The sequence below is a fragment of the Colossoma macropomum genome, unplaced genomic scaffold, assembly GCF_904425465.1.
Source record: "Colossoma macropomum unplaced genomic scaffold, Colossoma_macropomum, whole genome shotgun sequence".
Taxonomy (NCBI): domain Eukaryota; kingdom Metazoa; phylum Chordata; class Actinopteri; order Characiformes; family Serrasalmidae; genus Colossoma; species Colossoma macropomum.
The window spans coordinates 1,448,363-1,468,142 of NW_023494798.1; the positions used below are offsets into that span (position 1 = coordinate 1,448,363).

The following is a 19,780-nucleotide window of genomic DNA, read 5'->3' on the forward strand; positions in this document are numbered from 1 at the left end:
ATGGCAGAGAGAGAGAGAGAGAGAAAGGGAGAGAGAGAGGAAGATACGGGGGTGGAAGAGGACACATTTCAATTACACTCTGGAGGAAAAAAAAAATTGAAAGAGAAGAACCAGAAAAGTCCTGGCTGGTCAGTTTCCACTCGTTCTTGACCTTCTCTACCTGGCCTTTAAACTTCAGCGTTTGACTCCAGTCACTACGTTTGCTGCTCTTTTACTTGCTTTTTGCTTGTTTTTGCTCCCTTTGTCCTAGAGAATGTCATTTGCTGTGGGGTTGGGGAGTAAATACGCAGATAAATAATAAAAATTATTGTTCTCATAGTTTTGGTAGCGTTTTTTAAAAATGTGGCACTATTACTTTTTTGTATATTCTTATTATTTCTACTGTATCGCCCACCCCGATCACCTATTCACCAATACAGTACTGTGCAAAAGTCAGAGATCGCTTTTTTATTCATTTAATTTCCAGTCAAAACACCCAATAAGCTTTTATTTTTTCAGGAAAAAGCAGAAAAATATATATCCATCCAAAATTGCACAGAAGCCACAACAAATAAATATAGAATATGTTTTTTTCCATATTTCACGGAAACCCTAAAGGGCTGTAGATGCAAGTTTTTTGAGATCTTGAGATATTGATGTCAATTTCACCGCAAAACTGATGTTGCTTCCTCAAGATATTTACATCATTATCACCTTTCCAGCCGGCTTTTTGGGTGAACCAGAATTGTGATTTTTTTTGTTTTTGCATGTTTGTACATGTTATTTTTTTGTTATCCTTATTGTACAATGTCCTTGGGTGTTTTGAAAGGCGCTGATCGAGTAATATTTTTATTATTATTATCACGAAATAACGGACATTGTTCACGATAGCATTCATTACGTTGCGATTGTAGCTTAAAAAATCTCAAGAAAACATTTGTTGTGTGATAGTCATATAAATAACTCAAGATCTTGAGAAAACAAATGAAAATAACTCTTATTATCATAGAAACACAATAAAAAAACATCCAAATCATTGACCCTTTGGCGTTTCCATATGTATTTTGTGTGTCCACTCTCTGCCTTTATTCTTTATTATAACTTCTACTCTTTTCCAGAAACTTGCTTTCAATTGTAAATTAAATCTGCACAGATATTTTTCACACCTCCAAAGTTCAGCCTTAGAAGTTGGTTGATCATTTTCCGAAGTAATCAAACAGGCTCAGTGATGCTGAGGTCAGGACTCTGGGGCAGCTTCTTTGTTGATTTGCAAATGTTTGAGAAAAGTCCTGACTTGTTCTTGACCTCCTCCACCTGGCCTCTAAACCGCAGCGTTTCACTCCAGACGCAACGTTTACTCCTTTTTCGCTCGTTCTTTGCTTGTTTTCGCTCCTTTTCTCCATGGGAGTGTCATTTGCCATGGGGTGGTGGGGGGGGGGATGAGCAGAGAAAGAGAGAATGAGCGAGAGAAAGAAAGAAAGCGAGGCTTTTGTGAGGTGGCTCCAAGTGTGCCAGCTTTGCCCGCATGTTTCCATTAGATTGTCATGTTGGCTAATTAGAGAGCGGCGGTATGATTCACCTTGTTAATTAGAGGGACTTGCACATCACCGGCCTGAGGGTGCAGAGAGTGAGAGGGAGCGAGCGAGGCAACGAGAGAAAGGAGGAGAGTAAGCGAGCGAGCGAGAGAGAAAGAGCCCTATCTGCCTTGCCTAGAGTCTCTCCCTCTCTGTCTCTCTCTGAAGATTTTCCCTCTCATCTACCTTTTTCCCCTCGTTTTTGATTTGCAAATGAATAAATCATCGCCGTCGTTCTCTTACCGTGCAAGTTCACATCTTTTTTTTTCCCTCTTCCTCAGATGCAAATTAGGCCTGATCAATAGCAGGTGACGTTTTTTGACTTCTGGAGGACAGAAAAGGAGAGCGAGAGAGAAAGGGAGAAGAGTGCTTGCCCAAGCACGGCAGAACGGTGTGAAACAAAAGCAAAAGGATGGAAATTTTCTCCTTAGATAAGCATCATTTTTAATGATCGACTCCTTTTTCTCAGGAGCGCCCCTGATGGAGCTCCAACTGAATATGCTTATGAGATTCCCTTCTCTTTTCTTTTAAAACACAATTTCCTCTAAAGCTAACACTCTTCCAGTGTTTTCACTGCGGAGGCCTTATTCATTTAGATAATTAAAGAAGGGCGTTAAACAAGGTCGCGTGGCGTCCGTGCGGTTTTGTACGTCTAATTTCTGCATATAGTATTCGTATGAATATGAATGGGGGGCCGTAATGGTCTCAGCTCAAAGGAAAGCTGCGAGGGATCGTAGGTAATTGGGTGCTGGCCTGAACTGCGGGACCTGAACCGCAGGACCAAACTCTACAAAGCCACAGAGTCTTCTTTTCATAGGAAGGGTTCATTTCAGGTCCAGCTACAAGGGTCCGAGTCAGGGTTTCTTTGCTTTGAGGTTGAGGCGTCTGAACCAAGCGGTCAGTGTTCATTTGAGGTCACATAGCTGAGTTTGTAGGTGACGTGGTTTACTGTCTTATTGACATAGCGGATGAACCACATTGCATCTGGTTCTCCAGCCGAAGTTTATCTTTGTTCGGTGATTCCCTGTGTAGAGTTTCGCATGTGTTTCGTCAATAAACGTCCAAAATCATCATCTTTGTTTGTAAGTTTGGTCCAACTCGATATTCTTACTTGTTATGTAGACATGTTGGATATATTTTTGAGTTGGGTGTCTTGCAATAGCCTCAACTGCCTGTCAGTGAATTGTTTAATGTTGAATTTTTTTTCAATTTATTATAAAAAAGCTACATTTTTTGGGGGACTTGACATGTTTTGTCTGAAATTTCCCTTTTTTAGTTTTGCACTGGAGCTACAGGGCTAATGTAGCTAACAAGTAATGGAAGCTTATACCCCACCAGTTAGCATTGTGCTAAATGCATCACATGCTTGCCTCAAACTGTGTTGTGTTGGTTAAGTAGTTTCTAGTAGACTTGTTTATGTGGTTTATAATGCAGTATGACACACTGTTATCTATAAACACAGACAAAAGCATATTGCATAGCTAAAATCAGAAGCCTTGAAGCCTGAAATGTTTACTTTTGTCTACTTGCATTTGCTTCGTAACTTCAGTGCAGACTAAAGATGCAAACTTCAGTCACCAAATATGTTTGGTTGAATATATTTGGAATAAGGGGGGGGCGGGGCTTGACTCCTGCCAGACCTGTGTGGTTTGTATGGCCTGGTATTGAACTACTGAACTATTGTAACCTACTACGGATGTAAAAATGCATTAGGGATAAATGTATGATTTTTGCAATATTTGACCCAATAACAGTGATTATCACCACTACGTTTAGAACAAGGTTACCACATTTTCTTCGCTTGACCCTCCAAACCAGTTTTTTTTAAAGAGGGCCAAATCATATCATGTCAAAATACCCAAGGACCGAAATATTATTCACAAAATAAAAATATTAGCGGGTAGATTCGGAGCTTTCTGTGTGCTACTGTGTTTCCTATCACTGTATAAAAGATGCACAAGTCTTCTTTTATTGTTAGTTTGGTCAGAGCAGTTTGGATCAGTAAGCGCTTATGACAAATAAATTGTTTAAGAGGAGCAATAAAACACGTCTAAGGTATTAAGAATGTTCCTGTTTACTTGTTAAAATATATAGTTTGTTAGACAAACTAAACCAGACAACATTTAGAGATCACTACTAAATAAGAAGAGCAGAATAAAGAGCATGAATAGCCAATTTTTTGTTTGACCCTAAGCGGTTAATATTTACAGTTAATATTAACTACTGAATCAGCTCTGATAAGAATCTGGCGCTCTGAGACTCGCTTAGCTTCATTTACTTTAGTTTCTCTGCCCTCTCCTGGATATTTATTGTAACATCTATTGATTTTGAATTCATTACAGTCTTTTGACATATGAGGCTCTCACATTTGCTTTGGCTCGCGATGGAAAAAGTATTCAAATTTCCATTTTGCCCAAATCCCCAGTTCTGTGTTATTGTGCTTTATAGTTGTAGTCTCAAATAAACATCATTCAGTAAAGCTGCTGCTGTCTAATCAGTGGAGAACGGTTCTTAAACTTTAGCGAAGTTTACCACAGTGTGATACTTTACGCTGTAATTTAGCTGTACTGCTGCCACCTTCAGGTGAAAGGAAAAACTGCTACGTAGTGACTGACGGGTCACTTATAACACAACCTTAAACAGAAGGGAGGGGTCAATAAAATCTCTCCATGGGCCAGACTTTGGACGCCCTGCTCCAAACCGTCTGCGAGCTGAAGTCCAGCTGTGGTGCACTGTATGTTGCTGTGATAGAATCTGTGGTCGTAGCCCTCCTGTTCAAATACAGCAAATACTTTTTAAAGGGTGCACCACCTTCAGCAGACAACACTGGACAGAGTTTGAAGGAGAACTTTGGATAAACAAGTAATCAGTAAATAAAAGCAACGGCAAGTTCCATTCAAGATATCCCACTGTAACGAGAATCCACAAGCTGTATAAATGAGAGTGAGAGGCTGCAGTCACTGACTGTGTACACCGACCAGGCATGATATTATGAGCACCTCCTTGTTTCTACACTCATTGTCCATTTTATCAGCTCCACTTACTATATAGGTGCACTTTGTAGTTCTACAGTTACAGACTGTAGTCCATCTGTTTCTCTGATACTTTGTTAGCCCCCTTTTACCCTGTTCTTCAGTGGTCAGGACCCCCATGGACCCTCACAGAGCAGGTACTATTTGGGTGGTGGATCATTCTCAGCACTGCAGTGACACTGACGTCGTGGTGGTGTGTTAGTGTGTGTTTTGCTGGTCTGAGTGGATCAGACACAGCAGTGCTTCTGGAGTTTTTAAACACTATGTCCACTCACTGTCCACTCTATTAGACACTCCTACCTTGTCAGTCCACCTTGTAGATGTAAAGTCAGAGACGATAGCTCATCTGCTGCTGCACAGTTTGTGTTGGTCATCCTCTAGTCCTTCGTCGGTGGTCACAGGACGCTGCCCACAGGACGCCGTTGGCTGGATATTTTTGGTTGGTGGACTATACTCAGTCCAGCAGTGACACTGAGGTGTTTAAAAACTCCAGCAGCACTGCTGTGTCTGATCCACTCGTACCAGCACAACACACACTAACACACCACCACGACGTCAGTGTCACTGCAGTGCTGAGAATGATCCACCACCCAAATAGTACCTGCTCTGTGAGGGTCCATGGGGGTCCTGACCACTGAAGAACAGGGTAAAAGGGGGCTAACAAAGTATCAGAGAAACAGATGGACTACAGTCTGTAAGTGTAGAACTACAAAGTGCACCTATATAGTAAGTGGAGCTGATAAAATGGACAATGAGTGTAGAAACAAGGAGGTGGTCATAATGTTATGCCTTATCAGTATATACATATATATATATATATATATATATATATATATATATATATATATGCATGCACAAATTTGACCTAAAACTTGATCAGATTTTCACAGTCCTAATAGTAGATAAAAAGAAGCATGAAAAATATTAGACTTGGTCTTGGTTTATTTATTGAGGAAAATGATCCAATATTACATATCTGTAAAGGGTTCACAAACTTTCAAGCACCAAATTGGAAACTATATTCATTCTGTGTGATTTTTGTGTTTAACACAATGAAAATAATGCAGTTGAATTATTGAATGTATTGAATATATTCTGATAAAGCTTATTTTTTCAGCTCATATAGCTGGTAACAAATTCTTTTTAGACCTTAACAATGAACAGCTTTAATAATTATTATTGTATATTATATAGCCATATTATAATGGATGTGCTCAGATATAAAAAAGAAAAACATAGTGCTTTGCTTATTTAGTATATTGTTTATGTAATCCTCAGTCTAATCAAATCAAATCGTAGTGAAATTTGAGATTTACATTATCTATTGAATTGTTCCCGTTGGGATTTCATTGTGGTGAGGTCACAGATTTACACCACTACTGCCTAATGACATCTTCACAGCAACCCTGTACTAACCAACCCCCCACCCACCCCACCCCACCCCAAATGTTCCGCTCAAGCACAGACATCTGTCTCTAAGCGGATGGTGGTCCGCAGGGCTGCCTCGAGGTAGCGGGGGGGGTCTTTTTGTTATGAGGTGTAGCTTGATAGAGACAGGCATGTCTGACCAGCTTTGCGAACAGAACTCAGTTTATTCCCGTGCGGCTTTATGCGAAGTGATCCTGGGCACGCATACTTGCGCACACACACGTGTGGTCTTGAGATGCTCTTACAGAGTCTTTGCATCATAGTGGAGGGAATTGGGGGGGTGGGGGGGGGGTGAACTGTGAGAGTGGTATGTTTTGGTGACAGATTTTTTTTGGTCCCTTGATATGTTGAAAGACACTGAGGCAGACCCTCAACCCATTCACTGTCTTGTCTTCACTGTTGCATTAACCCTTTGAGGCAGGTGCAAAAACGCTATTCTTTTCCATTAATAAACGAATCAGTAATTAGCGCTTACTGATCTGAACTGCACTCTGAAAGGAAAGCCTCGTGCATCTTTTATGCAGTGATAGGAAACACTGCACACAGAAATAGTCTACATGCTAATGTGTTTATGCATGGGCTGTTACCCCTCTGGTGGAAAACTTAAACAGGTTTAAGGGGCCACTGGCAAATTCTCAGAATGAATTCCCCGCAAGGTGCTCAGTTCAATAAGGTTAATAACTCAATTTTTCTTGTTTTATATATTTTTTTTATTCGGCGGCCTTTAACACCAGTTGTTCTATACATTGTGTGAAAATTTCATGATGAATAGACAAATTTGAAATGACTGAATTACTTGTATGAAACACAAGAACCCAACGATAGTTCTTTAAGGGTTATTTAGTGAACACAATAGTTCTATATAGAACCATGAACACTCAAAAACCATTTGTATGGCTAAAGCATTCTTTGCATTCAGATTGAAGATTGGAGAATGTGTTGTATATGATTCTATACAGCACCAAAATATTCTTCTATTATGAGGTCAAGCTTTGAGGTCAACAATAAAAGAACCTTTTTGGTGCTATAAAAAGAACTTCAAAAATCTTGGAAATCTCATCTTCAATCTGAAGAACCTTTTCATGATGCAAAGAACCCTTAAATCATGCAAAGGGTTCTTTGAGTGTTCATGGTTCTATAAAGAACCATTGTCTTTAGTAAAGAGTGCTTAATGAACCCTCTTTTTTTTAAGAGTGTACCCCACCATTCAGATGTTTGGAATCACATTCAGACATTTGGGATTAGTGTTTTCAATAAAGTAAATCTCAGTTGGTTGCAGACAAATAAATAATTTGTTGCTGTCTTCAGAAAAACATGCATCTCCAAAACGGTAGTTTTTCGATACAAAACAAGAACGTTCTTTTAACATAAGTTAATTTGAAGAGGTTTAAGTCAGTTTGGAGTGTATTTATTGGTGCATTCATCCTGAAAAGTATAGGATAGCTGCTGCTATAAAAATGGTATATATATCCTGTTTGCCTTCACAGTTTGTAGGAAAAAATATGATAAACAGAGCTGCAGATGGTTATGAAATGTATTGCATCACGAATGAAGTTAATAGTCTTATGTTGTTTATCATTTTATCATTTTTTGTTTTTCTCTTGTAGTGTTCAGAAGAACATCTAAAATAGTTTTTGTTTATAGTTCAGACATCAACATCTAAATCTATCTAAAGATGATTAGTATGACAATTGATTCCAGACGGTTCAAGGTCCTCTTTCCTCTAAAGTTACCAATTTAGAAATAAAAAATTCAAATTTACCCAAATTTCCACTCTTTCCACAAATTTGCTTTTGTAATTTAGCACTGGAGCTACGAGGCTAATGGAGCTCTCAAATAATTGAAGCTAATATCCCACCCATCACCAACGAAATGCATGTAGCGTTTTGTTGGATTTCTTTTATTATCTTATCACGTAATATGGGTGCATACTCACCGTATTTTGGTCTGTTTTTATTCTCCTGATTCAATAATGCTACATCTTTTAGGTACTGGGGGTGCTTCATGACACATAACAGTGTTTTGGACTGGAAGCTTATATCCCACCAATCAGCTCTGTGTATACGATACCATACGAGACAATATGCATGTTTTGTTTTGTTGGATTTCTTTTTATGTCTTATCACATAATATGTCCCATACAGCCCTTTCACGTTCTCTCATTCTTTATTGTTCCTCTTCTGCAACACGTCCTGCACTTGTTATTGTCCCGTACTTCAATTACAATCCACCGGAAAACAGAAGCAAAAACAAAGGCAATTGCAGCGAAATCTCACTGTACAGGTTTCTGTTTACTCCCCTTCATATTGCTCGACACAGTTCTACACGAGGTGACAGAAGTCACAGAAATGTCACCCTGGTCTTGACCTTTTGTAAATTAGATTAGCAGCAGCTCTGATGTGCTTCCAAAGGGCAGGTGGCTAAGATCCGTTATTGTTGTCATTTTTTCTCCCAGCATTCTAAAACAAAAGCTATTGATCAAACATGATGATCGTATGTGTACAAAATGAAACTAAAGGTTATCATGTTATCAGGATGAAGTAGAAGAGTGGTTCATTGAGGAGAAGTGGGAGAACTTCCTATTAAAAGCGTTTTAAAGTTTGATCTAAAGAGCTGCTGTAGATGTAAAATGACCCGTTTGAATTAGAGCTGTTGTGATTACTGAATTAAAAATGATCAATTAAATTATACCTTCTCACAGAATTGGCAGTTTGCGTTATGTTAATGCCTATTTTCATTTCACCTGCTCTCTCTCACTGTAATAAACAGAACCTGATGGACTGAGCCATCAACATGCATTTGTACTACAATGTTTTTAAAAGTTTTATAATTGTTTCCAGAGAGATTTTATCATTTTTGAGGCATTCTGTTGCTTTGTAGCTCTAATGTTGAGTCCTTTTTTATTGTTTAGCCTTTTTTAAATTTCTGGTTAATCAAAATAAATAACAATAATTCCTGAATTTGTGATTACGACTATAATCAACAGTGATACATATTTGGCAGGAAAAGGTTCAAAGCAAATGTTTTCAGCTTTTAAAAGTAAGCAGAAGCATTGAAGGACTGATTTATGTGAGCTTTGAATGCCATTCCATAAAACATCTTAGGTAAAATTTGGCCTTAAGTTTTCTCTTGTGCCTTGATTGATCTTCAAGTGGAAAAAATAGGCGTAATTGTAAATTGAGTTTTAGTTGCAGATTTTAAGCTTAAATTATGTGTCTCTTATTTGTTTATCTTAAAGCTATACTCTTTAATTTTTGAGGATTTGGAGATCTGTTGGAAATGCTTATTTGCAGAAGAACCTTTAGTAACGTGGGCTGTGCTCCGGACCCCTTCCTCGAGATAAATCTGATGATTACGATCCCGTTGAAAGACAATTTAAAGAAAACTCAGTTAGGATGTGTATCCTGAGAATGTGACTGAAATATCTACTGTTATGTACTGTTGTCATCATATCTTCATCAGTATAAGTTGATTTTGAGATCATTTGAGAGCTGAACATCGAGCCAGACCTTCATTTTGAACTTGTGTGTGTGACGTTAATACATAAAGACGTACGACGTGGTGTGAACAACTCCCGGTCCATCACCTCTCACCTCTCCAGACTCAGTAATGCTACATCTGTCAATTTAAACAAAGCTTTAAAATAAATACTGAACCTATTGTTGTAATAATGTTGTAATAATCAAAGTCAACGTATGATTTTAGGTGCTGGGGGTCCCTAGTGACATATGACTGTGTTGTGCACACAGAAGCATTGTGGAATAAAACGAATATTCATGTTGTGCACAGATAAAAGTTATTTAGAAATAAAGAAAAAATTCAGGTATTGAGGGGTTCAGAGGGTTATAGGTACAGGTAACTAAACTAAGTGTAATCCATGATAGCCAGTTTTGTTTGGAAATATAAAACCATCCAGGTACTGAGGGGTTCCAGTAAAAACTGCAGGCAGTCCAAGTGCGAGGACCGTTTGTTGCGTTATTCTAAATATAAGAAACCTTGAATAGGTGTAATTATGACTGTAATCTTTGTATAATTAAGCTAGAATCTGTACGTTTCCACCAGTAAAACTGTATATTTTGGGTATTGTGGATGCACTGAGGACAATTTGTATTTGAAAGTTTAGCACCAGCCCACCCCCCTCCCCCCATTCCCCTCTCTGTAATTTTGTGTCTTCCCGCCCGTGTAATGGTACATATCTTCGGCGGCGGCGGTGATTCGTCTCGGATTGCGCTCGGCTCTCTTGGCTGGCATCGCAGATGGCGCTACGAGGTCTGCATTTATCAAGTGGGCATAAATCTGCGGCTGTGGCAGTCGCCCCGGGGCGGCGGGTCTGGTGCCAACTGGCGGGCGGCAGAGCCGGAGCCGAGCGGGCCGGTGCCGTGAGTTAGGCTGCGCAGAGTGGCGGCGGCGAACTCTCGGTGGAACGGGGTTATCGCAGGGTCAGCGCCGCAGAGACCAGAGGGCTGCGATCGGCCTTAACGCAATTACTGCTACTGATACGAGCCTTAGAAAGGGACTGAGGACGGGCCGGGATAGACTGCTTAAGGACAGAGACTGTACAAGTGCGTTTTTGTGGGTTTTAAATGCCATTTTTCCATTTCAGCGTAAGGGACTTTTATGTTTGTTTCATTTGATTGAAATCTGTGCTTAGCGTAGAGGGTGGATTCTGAGTTGCCTCCATTAAAGCGATTACTGCTTTAAGTATGTGAGTTTGTTGGTGTGCAGAGTTGGAATGAATGCCTGTGAACTTCAGTTCTCACTGAATACAGTGTGGATTATATTCAGCACATCAAGATACCATTTCTGATGCACTTAGTGATGTAGTGGTGCTTGGTGACTTTATCTTCAGCTAAGGAATTTGCTAAACTGTTATTTCAGCTGCAGGTGTTACCAAAGACATAGGATAGTACCCTGAAATACCAGGTACTGTTAGTACCAATCTTGAGCAGGTACCAAAAACCATAAAACTGGAATGTTCATTACAGGACCAACAGCCTATGGAAGAAGCACAGTCCCAGTTTTTAGCTGCTTCGTATGAGAATGTGAATGGAAAGAGATTAGCGATATACACCGATCAGGCGTAACATTATGAGCACCTCCTTGTTTCTACACTCACTGTCCATTTTATCAGCTCCACTTACTATATAGGTGCACTTTGTAGTTCTACAGTTACAGACTGTAGTCCATCTGTTTCTCTGATACTTTGTTAGCCCCCTTTTACCCTGTTCTTCAGTGGTCAGGACCCCCATGGACCCTCACAGAGCAGGTACTGTTTGGGTGGTGGATCATTCTCAGCACTGCAGTAATACTGACGTGGTGGTGGTGTGTTAGTGTGTGTTGTGCTGGTCTGAGTGGATCAGACACAGCAGTGCTGCTGGAGTTTTTAAACACCTCAGTGTCACTGCTGGACTGAGAATAGTCCACCAACCAAAAATATTCAGCCAACAGCGTCCTGTGGGCAGCGTCCTGTGACCACTGATGAAGGACTAGAGGATGACCAACACAAACTGTGCAGCAGCAGATGAGCTATCGTCTCTGACTTTACATCTACAAGGTGGACTGACAAGGTAGGAGTGTCAAATAGAGTGGACAGTGAGTGGACACAGTGTTTAAAAACTCCAGCAGCACTGCTGTGTCTGATCCACTTGTACCAGCGCAACACACACTGTGAAAAGTAACCTCCATTGCTAGTTAGTTGTGTAGGATTGTGCGTTAGGAATATGCACGGGTACTCCAGTACTCAGTCAACTGTTCAGAGTGCCAGTATTCAGATACTGAATACATTGCTTAGGTATTCAATGCGGTTCATCACGGGAAGATAATATACAGGCCAACAACTCATTGAAATGCTAATTTCATGTATCAACAGAACTGTAAAACATGGACCTTTAGCTCGTATTTGTGAGTATGGATATCATGTTACTCCAAAACGAGTGCCTTAACATGAATGAGTTGCCAAGGACACATTGTTAAAGACGTGATTGAGGCCTTGTCAGCATTTACACAGATATTTTTAAAAACGTAGTTTGCAAAAACAATCTTCGCTCACGTCAGCAGCGCCTCATGGACAGGTCAGCCTGGTAGGGGATGCTAATGCCCCACAAAATCTGTTGTCATAGACCTTAAAAAGAACATTGGGCCTCATTCACTAACCGTTCTTAAGAAGAAATGTCTTCTTAAAACCCACTTACACAGTTTTTACAAAGACTCTGACATTCACCACTGTTTTCTTATTTGGGTTTTGTTATTAGGTAAGAACAGAATCTACACACTCAGGAGCACAAAGGTGGGAACAGTTCTGCGGTTTAAGAACATGTCATGAATCTGATGTAGACTTTTTCTTAGGATCTTTCTCAAGAACACATTTAAGAAAGATTTGGAGATATGAGTGAATAAGGCCCATTGTGCACTGTGCAAAATACAGAGTGCATGACAGCAACATACAGTCAACACATCAGTATACCATTTTGTTGCATTTGTTGGTGATGTATTAGTGCTTGGTGGCTTTATCTGTAAAACGTGGACATTTTCTTTGTATTTTTGAGTATGTAAGCTGTAGGTCAAAGTGTACTGTGTATTCATGTGAATATTCACATTCATTCAGTATGTGACCTGCAGTTCATCAGACCGCCATAATTTGATATTCTACCCAGATTCAAAGTCCGATTCCTGCTAGAAAATAAAACTTGCTGCTGTGGTGTTGTTTACATTACCATGGCTACGCCACTGTCTCTGCAAAGTCCACACTGTCCAGATCAGGCAGAGCAGCTGAGTTCTTCTAGCTTTTCGCCCCATTTGAGTTGTGAAGTTATTTCAAACCTGACTTTGGTTAATAATTGTCAAGTTATGTATCTTTAGAATCTTTGAGGTATTTTTCACACTTGCAGTCGAGCTCACACCCAGTTTATGAGAACTGAGCACAGTACATTCTGACACCTCTGCAGAAGGATAATAATGAAGCAGCCAAATTAAAAAATTAAACATAATATTAACTCCCAAATCATCCCCGAATTGTTGTGCACTCAGAATCCCAGTCATCAGATAGAGTTCTGCATACTTTATAAATGAACAGCAGCAGGCATGTGCGAGTTAAAGCCATGATGAAAAATCTCCACCCTGGACAGAGTTTTGAAAACCTGAGTTTTCAGTGAATGAAAATGCTGTTTACATGTGAACTGCAGGCCTTAACGCAGGGAAAAACTTACATTTTCAGAAATACCTGGATACAATGGACAGAGCTCTATAAGGCAGAGGCAGCAGCTTTTATTACTGGAAAGGTTAAGCTGGTGTTAAACAGTTAAAACCTATTTCTCTGACAAACGACCAAACATCAGCGTCCAGTATTACTGGTTTGCTGTAGCTTTAGCTCATTAGCTCATCTGAGGTAAGCCTGTGTTATGTTACTCATCTAATAGGAAAAGCAATTTTTATGAAAAAAAAACAAAAAACTATTTTGAAGTTTATTCCATTGCAACACTGGTTTTGTGCAACACCAGTGCTGTCGATAAAGATACAAAATCCTAGGAATATCAAAATCCCTATTGTCTGTGTAGGGCAAGTTAGTGCCTTTCTGCTGTTGTGTGTTAGTTTCTGATGTCAGCAGGTTTGATTTTTCCCTCTCAGTGTCTTTCAGTGTTAAATGTGAAATGGCAACAGCCTAAAGGCCGTGCTGCGCCACAGGCTGTCCGGATACACACACGCGCACAAGCAAAAATGCTCACAAATGCATGCACAAGTACACACTCATCCACATGCAAACGTTTTAGAATGTCTTATTTAAGGAGATATGAGATTGTCCACTTGCATAATGAAGAGGAAAGACTAAAATAAATGAAAAAACTGGAGTTCTGACTCCTAACAACCACCTGGAAGAGCTGGTAGACACCAAAACTGCCCCCATCAGATAAACAGCTCTTAAAGCTTTCATCTCTGAGAGAGAGGAGAAAATCAAGCTGCTTCAGATCTGAAAACATCCACAGGTGTTTCTGTCCATCCTTCCACTGTGAGAAGACGACTCAGCGCTGTGGGTCTGAAAGGATGTGTAGCTGATCAAGAAGAACCTCACTGAGAAAAGGAGACGGACACATCAAACAAAGAAGCTGAACAATGGACTGACCACCCCAGAGTCCAGACCTCAACACCACTGAATGTGTTTGATTACTTCAGAAAATGATCAACCAGCTTCTAAGACTGAACTTTGGAGGTGTGTCTGCAGATTCTTTGAGGAACTGAAAGTGAGTCTCCTGAAAAGAATGGAAGCTGGAATAAAGGTGAAGAGAGACTCACTGAACACTGAGAAATTGTGCTAAGTATAGCCGTTGAGGCTTTTGTGTCATTTTCTGTTCTATGTTATAGAAATATCCTGTACTCAGTGGCTGTTCTGACTGGAAATTAAACCACTGAAAGGTGGTCCCTGACTTTTGCACAGTAGTGTATATTAAAATGGATCTCGCAGTCATGAGGAATAAGTCATGCTCTCTCTTCTCTTCTCTCCCTCTCTCTCTCTCTCTGATGAAAGAACACATCGATTGTCCCCATTCGCTCCTGTAACATGCCCTCTCTCTCTGCACCGGCGGGCACACAGCTTTACACCCCCTCACTGTGAACACTGCGAGACAGACAGACAGACAGCAGACAGAGTGAGAGAGGGAGGGAGTGCATATCTGATTGTATGTGTGAAAGAGAGAGAGATTCTGATGGTGTGTGTGTGTGTGTGTGTGTGTGTGTGTGTGAGTGAGATAGAGGCTGATTGTGTCAGCGAGTGTGTGTGGCCGCAGGCTCTCGCACGTCCTCTGAAAGCAGGCTGTGAGCGTGGCTGAGCCTCGCAGCCCTGCAGCCAGCCGTGACATTACCTGCGGCTACGCTACAGCCACACACTTCAGCCTGGGAAAAATCACATCACACACACACACACAGCCATTTTAAAGCTCGGGAAATGAACAAGTGAGTGGGTGGTTGGAGGAATGGAGGGATGAAAGGACGAAGGAATGAAGGGATGAAAGGTTGAAGGGATGGAGGGATTTAAGGTTGGAGGGATGAAAGGATGGTAGAATGGAGGGATTAAAGGACGAAGGAATGAAGAGATAAAAGGATGGAGGGATGAAAGGGTGGAGGGATTTAAGGTTGGAGGAATGGAGGGATGAAATGATGAAAGGATAGAGGGATGAAAAGATGGAAGGATGAACAAAAGGATGGAGGAATGAAAGGATGAAGTGATGGATGGATGATAGGATTGAGGGATGAAAGTTTGGAGGAATGGAGAGATAAAAGTATGGAGGGATAGGAGGATAGAGGGATGAAAGTATGGAGGAATGGAGGGATGAAAGTATGAAAATGTACTGATATTGGACTGATAACTAATAACAAACACCAACAACTCCTAATTAACAAAGTTGTTTTCTTAATTTTGACCAATTCTGATGTCATTAGCAAATTTGGTGCCAAGTTATAGCTTGTAATTATTGTCTGTAATTCCAACCAAACCAATAGTAATCATTAAATTATCATTGGCCAATTTAAAGCTGATTCGGGGAGCTGTTACATGAGTGAGTAGTTGGATGGATGGATAAATGGACACATAGTTGAGTGAATGAGAGAATAGAGGGATGTGTAAGCGTTGGATTAAGGATATACTGATACTAAAACCCCATAATTAACAAATTTTGACGCTAAATTATCAGCTGTAATAATGTTAATAAGTGAATAACACATCACTCATTTTAGTGGGTGGTTGGCTTTACAAGTAACAGATGTTTGGATAAGTTGGCGGAAGGATAGAGTATGTAATCAGATGGATGAGAGAATTGATGGATAGGGAAGCATTGGATGGGGGGGTCAATGGATAGTCAACACCTGATTTTGACTGTTGATTGGCTAGATGGTGTGCTGAGTTGTGGGTTGTAATTCTGGTATCAGGCTGATTATTACTTTTATCAAGGCCATTTTAAAGCTGGTTTGGGAATGGCATTGTTAAAAGCACTATCAATCATTAGATATTAACTCACCGATTGCCAACCATTAATAAATATTGATGTGGGGAAAAATACAACCAAACTGGCAAGAGCTGCAGCTAATGATCAGTTAATCAATTAATCTATTGGCTATAATTGAACGAATCGGTTAATCTCAAACTTTCTTTGGTTCCTTTGGTTCCTACTTTTAAGGATGCGCCGTATTTTTTCATAATCAGTGACTTCGTCTGCTAGTCATGTCTGCCCCCAATCCAGTCTTTAATCTTAAGTTTGCCCACCCAGTCTACATCACATGCCACAGTATCAAACTACGAAATGCAGCGGTGGGTCCGAACCAGAGACGCCACACTCTGTGAACATGTGCGCATGATGTAAATGTGTTAAATGTGATGTTAATGCATTCAACTTGATATTAAAGATGATTTATGTATTTGTTTATTTGGAGACCAGACGTTTATGTTGAGCCTGATCTGTGTTTTGTCATTGAGATGTTGTTGTGTTTGTCTCCTGTACAGATGCAGCAGCAGGAACTGGCCCAGATGAGGCAGAGAGACGCTAACCTGACGGCTCTGGCCGCCATCGGCCCGCGGAAAAAGCGCAAGGTGGACTCGCCGGGAGCCACGACGTCGGGCACTGAGGTTAGAGACGCCGCTTGATGAACAGTAGAGTTTACAGACGTGTTAAATTCACTCTCAGATTGTGGATAAATGGTTAATCATTACGTTTGGGAAGGGAAGTAACTGCTGTCTCTTCACGAGATCAGTCCAGGGTAAGTACTCGCAGCTCGGCTTGGCTCAGAAGGAGTGAAAGAACAGGACACTGGACTTTCCCGCAAAACACAAAGGAGCAGCTCCATTGCAAGCAGAACCTTTTTGTGTATTTTGTTTATCTTTTGAGTTGGGGAGCTTATTGAAATTCCACGCGATGCTCTGATTGACATCTCTGAATATTGTAAATCTACAATAAGACCCGATTCAGAATGTCAGTCGGTCATTTTAATAACCTGCTCATTGGGTTGTGTGTAGCGCATCATGCGCTAGGATGAGGGGGGAGAGAGAGAGACAAGGAGAGAGGGAGCATATTTAGTGTGCTTAAATGAGAAGCATAAACAAGAAAACAAAAACATTACTTCTGCTGTGTGGTCGCCGTGCCGATCTGCTTCACTCTGCTTCATTGTGATCGCTCCTGGAGTTGCCATTGCATTAGAAAGAACGCGTACACACGCAAAGTTCACTCGTTTCTTTTTTCACAGCTTGTTGGGGTTTAATTGGAGGTGTTTATAGCAAACTCACCCACTCTGAGCACTCCTGATAGGGGGATGAGAGCAGCGAGGGTGGAAGTGAGAGAGGGAGGGAGGAGGGGATGAATGGATGGAAGGAATCTTTACTTATTTTCACTTCATTTTCACCTCCTCACACATGCTGAGTTGGGGCGCTGGCTGTGTGGGTCTGTATGTGTCTGTGAGCGTGTCTAAGGAATGGGCCGTGTGTCATTTTCAACCTTTTGTTAGTTCGTCTGGTATAAGGGTTGAAATTCTCGGGTGGAGTTTTATTGTAACTGTTTTTATGGCCACAAATAAATGAGTGGTCGGCAACCCAGATGTTAAGAAGAGCCATTTTGTCCTTTCAACAAAAATCAAACCACCTTGTTAATTTTACCATCTTGGCTGTAAATGTGTCTCAGTATGTGCTGATGTGCTAGGCTAACAATATAATATAAACGAAAAAACAGACTCACGTTGCTCAACTTTAAGCTTTAGCTCAGCTATAGTTGCTTTTCTCACATCTCCAGCAGGAACCTTTTCCTCAGAAGTAGAACATTTTCTTGTAAAATGTCTCTCATCGTTCGATTTTTTCTGAAGCTGAAGTCAGCTCCTCATTTGCCACCTTCTTATTCTGATTCTCCCATTCCACCTTAAATGGTGCCTGAGGGTGCCAGAATATAATTGCGGCACCTTTAAGGTAGAATGGGACAATTTGAACGAGTAGCTGGCGAATGAGAAGCTGACTTCAGCTTCGTGACTTTTTAGTGTTTGACAGTTTCTCGTCGCAGATTAAACGTTTCAGGAAACCAACTGGAGTGATTATAAATGCAAATAAGTCCATTTGTCTCCAAATTACCGACGTTCCTCTTAAATCTTTCTCTTTGCCTTTTCGTTAGCTACTAGCTAGGCGAGATTGTTGTCTGTGTTGAAATGTGACCAGCAGTCTGTGCGCCAATCTTCAGGGTCAAAAGCTGATGAATTCACAGCTATAGGCTACATTAACTCCAGCGTTTAAGACCATTTATTCCTAAAACTGTGTTAGAACGACCAGCAGAGCTTTATTTTAGCAAGATTGTTTTATGTTTACCTAAAAAATCTGATTGTGCTATGGAGCCGCAACAGGGCGATAGAAGAGCCGCCTGTTGCCGACCCCTGGTCTAGTCAGTGCTCGTCAGTCTTTTGGGGTTAGCTTTAGCCTGTCAGCTGCATCGAACAGTGCTGCGGTCAGGGCCTTGTGCGTGATACAAGTTGTGGACCAGCTGCTACTGAAGCTTGAATGACTGTAATATTTTCCAAATTCCTGCAGTGTCTGATGGTCAAAGAGTAACTAAAACAAAAAGCTGAAGTTTCCTATTCCACCTTAAATGGTGCATCGGAATGTGACTGCTGCTCCATTTAAGGTGAAACGGAAAATTTGAACCAATAGCTGGCAAATAAGAACCTTCAGCTTTGTAAAAGTGACATGAAACGGACAAAATGCAGTTTTGTTTGGCTGTTGCCTTCGAGCCTCTTTTGCACCATGCGGTTCAAGTCTTCGTCTGCGAAATCTGCGCTTGTTTGCTTTTCCACTTTTAAGTCATAATATTCGATGAAGCCAGACGAAGGTCATCTTCTTAAGAAGCATACAGAGACCTTAACAGTTCAGTTTATGTTTTAACAGGACTGTAAAGTGTGAAAGTTTGGCTTATGTTTGTAAGTATGTATGGATATTATATCAGGACTCAGATCAGATATTTTCATTTTCAAATATTCTATAAGAAAAGCTAAAGACACTTCATTTTAATGACTGAGGAAACAGAAGAAAACGTATCCTTATTTATATTTTTCTTTAACATCCTTCTTTTGTATTAGAATTGCTTATATTTCTTATTTTTTTTGGATAAATTTGCTTTTTTAAATAATAAAAATACTGTAAGGTAATGAAAAAACATTTCTCATAAACAGTTTTTTCATGGGACGTAGCATAAAATGCTAATCTGGGAAATTTTGCAGCCCTGTCCACGATGAGTGGCGCAGCAGAGCAGAGCGCACAGCATCTTTAACTATCATCTTAAAAAAATGAAAACAGCTATTTTAATTAGTCAGTGAACGGGGGGTAGAACTGACTAGGAGGAGTCTGAACAAGGCTCCTTCTGCTCTGGACAGCTCGCTAGCCTTCACGCTCTCGTCAAATCAAATCAAATAGTTAGGAAAAGAGTCTCACAAGCTGTGCTTACCTCCAAAGTCTCTGTTTAATTTTGACCGTATTAAAGCGTATCAGCCGATATTGTCGTTATCTGAATTTTTACTGCAGTATCAGTGATAAAATGTTCATATCGGAGTCTGCTGTGTCTGTCTGTCTGTCTGTCTGTGTGTACCTTGCGGTGGTTTCTGTGTCTCCTCTAGTGCAAAGCCAATGTGACTTTTTGAAGGGGGTCAGTGAGGGGCCTCGGGCGGGCGGCTGAAAGGCCGCTGGACTCAGGGGCCCCAAAGTCACTCAGTCAGGAGCCCCAGAGACTTCAGCTGGACAGAATCGGAGCCACAGGGGCCGCA

General features: G+C 40.7%; 1 protein-coding gene across 1 annotated transcript in view; it reads left to right on the plus strand.

The window, feature by feature from the left end:
• LOC118818435 (transcription initiation factor TFIID subunit 4-like) overlaps nt 1-19,780 on the plus strand; it is a 157,530-nt gene that overhangs the window by 91,152 nt on the left and 46,598 nt on the right. Inside the window, exon 14 of the mRNA XM_036585696.1 lies at nt 16,500-16,622. Within this exon, the coding sequence (XP_036441589.1) occupies nt 16,500-16,622 (123 nt within the window). The remainder of the gene's footprint in view (nt 1-16,499; nt 16,623-19,780) is intronic.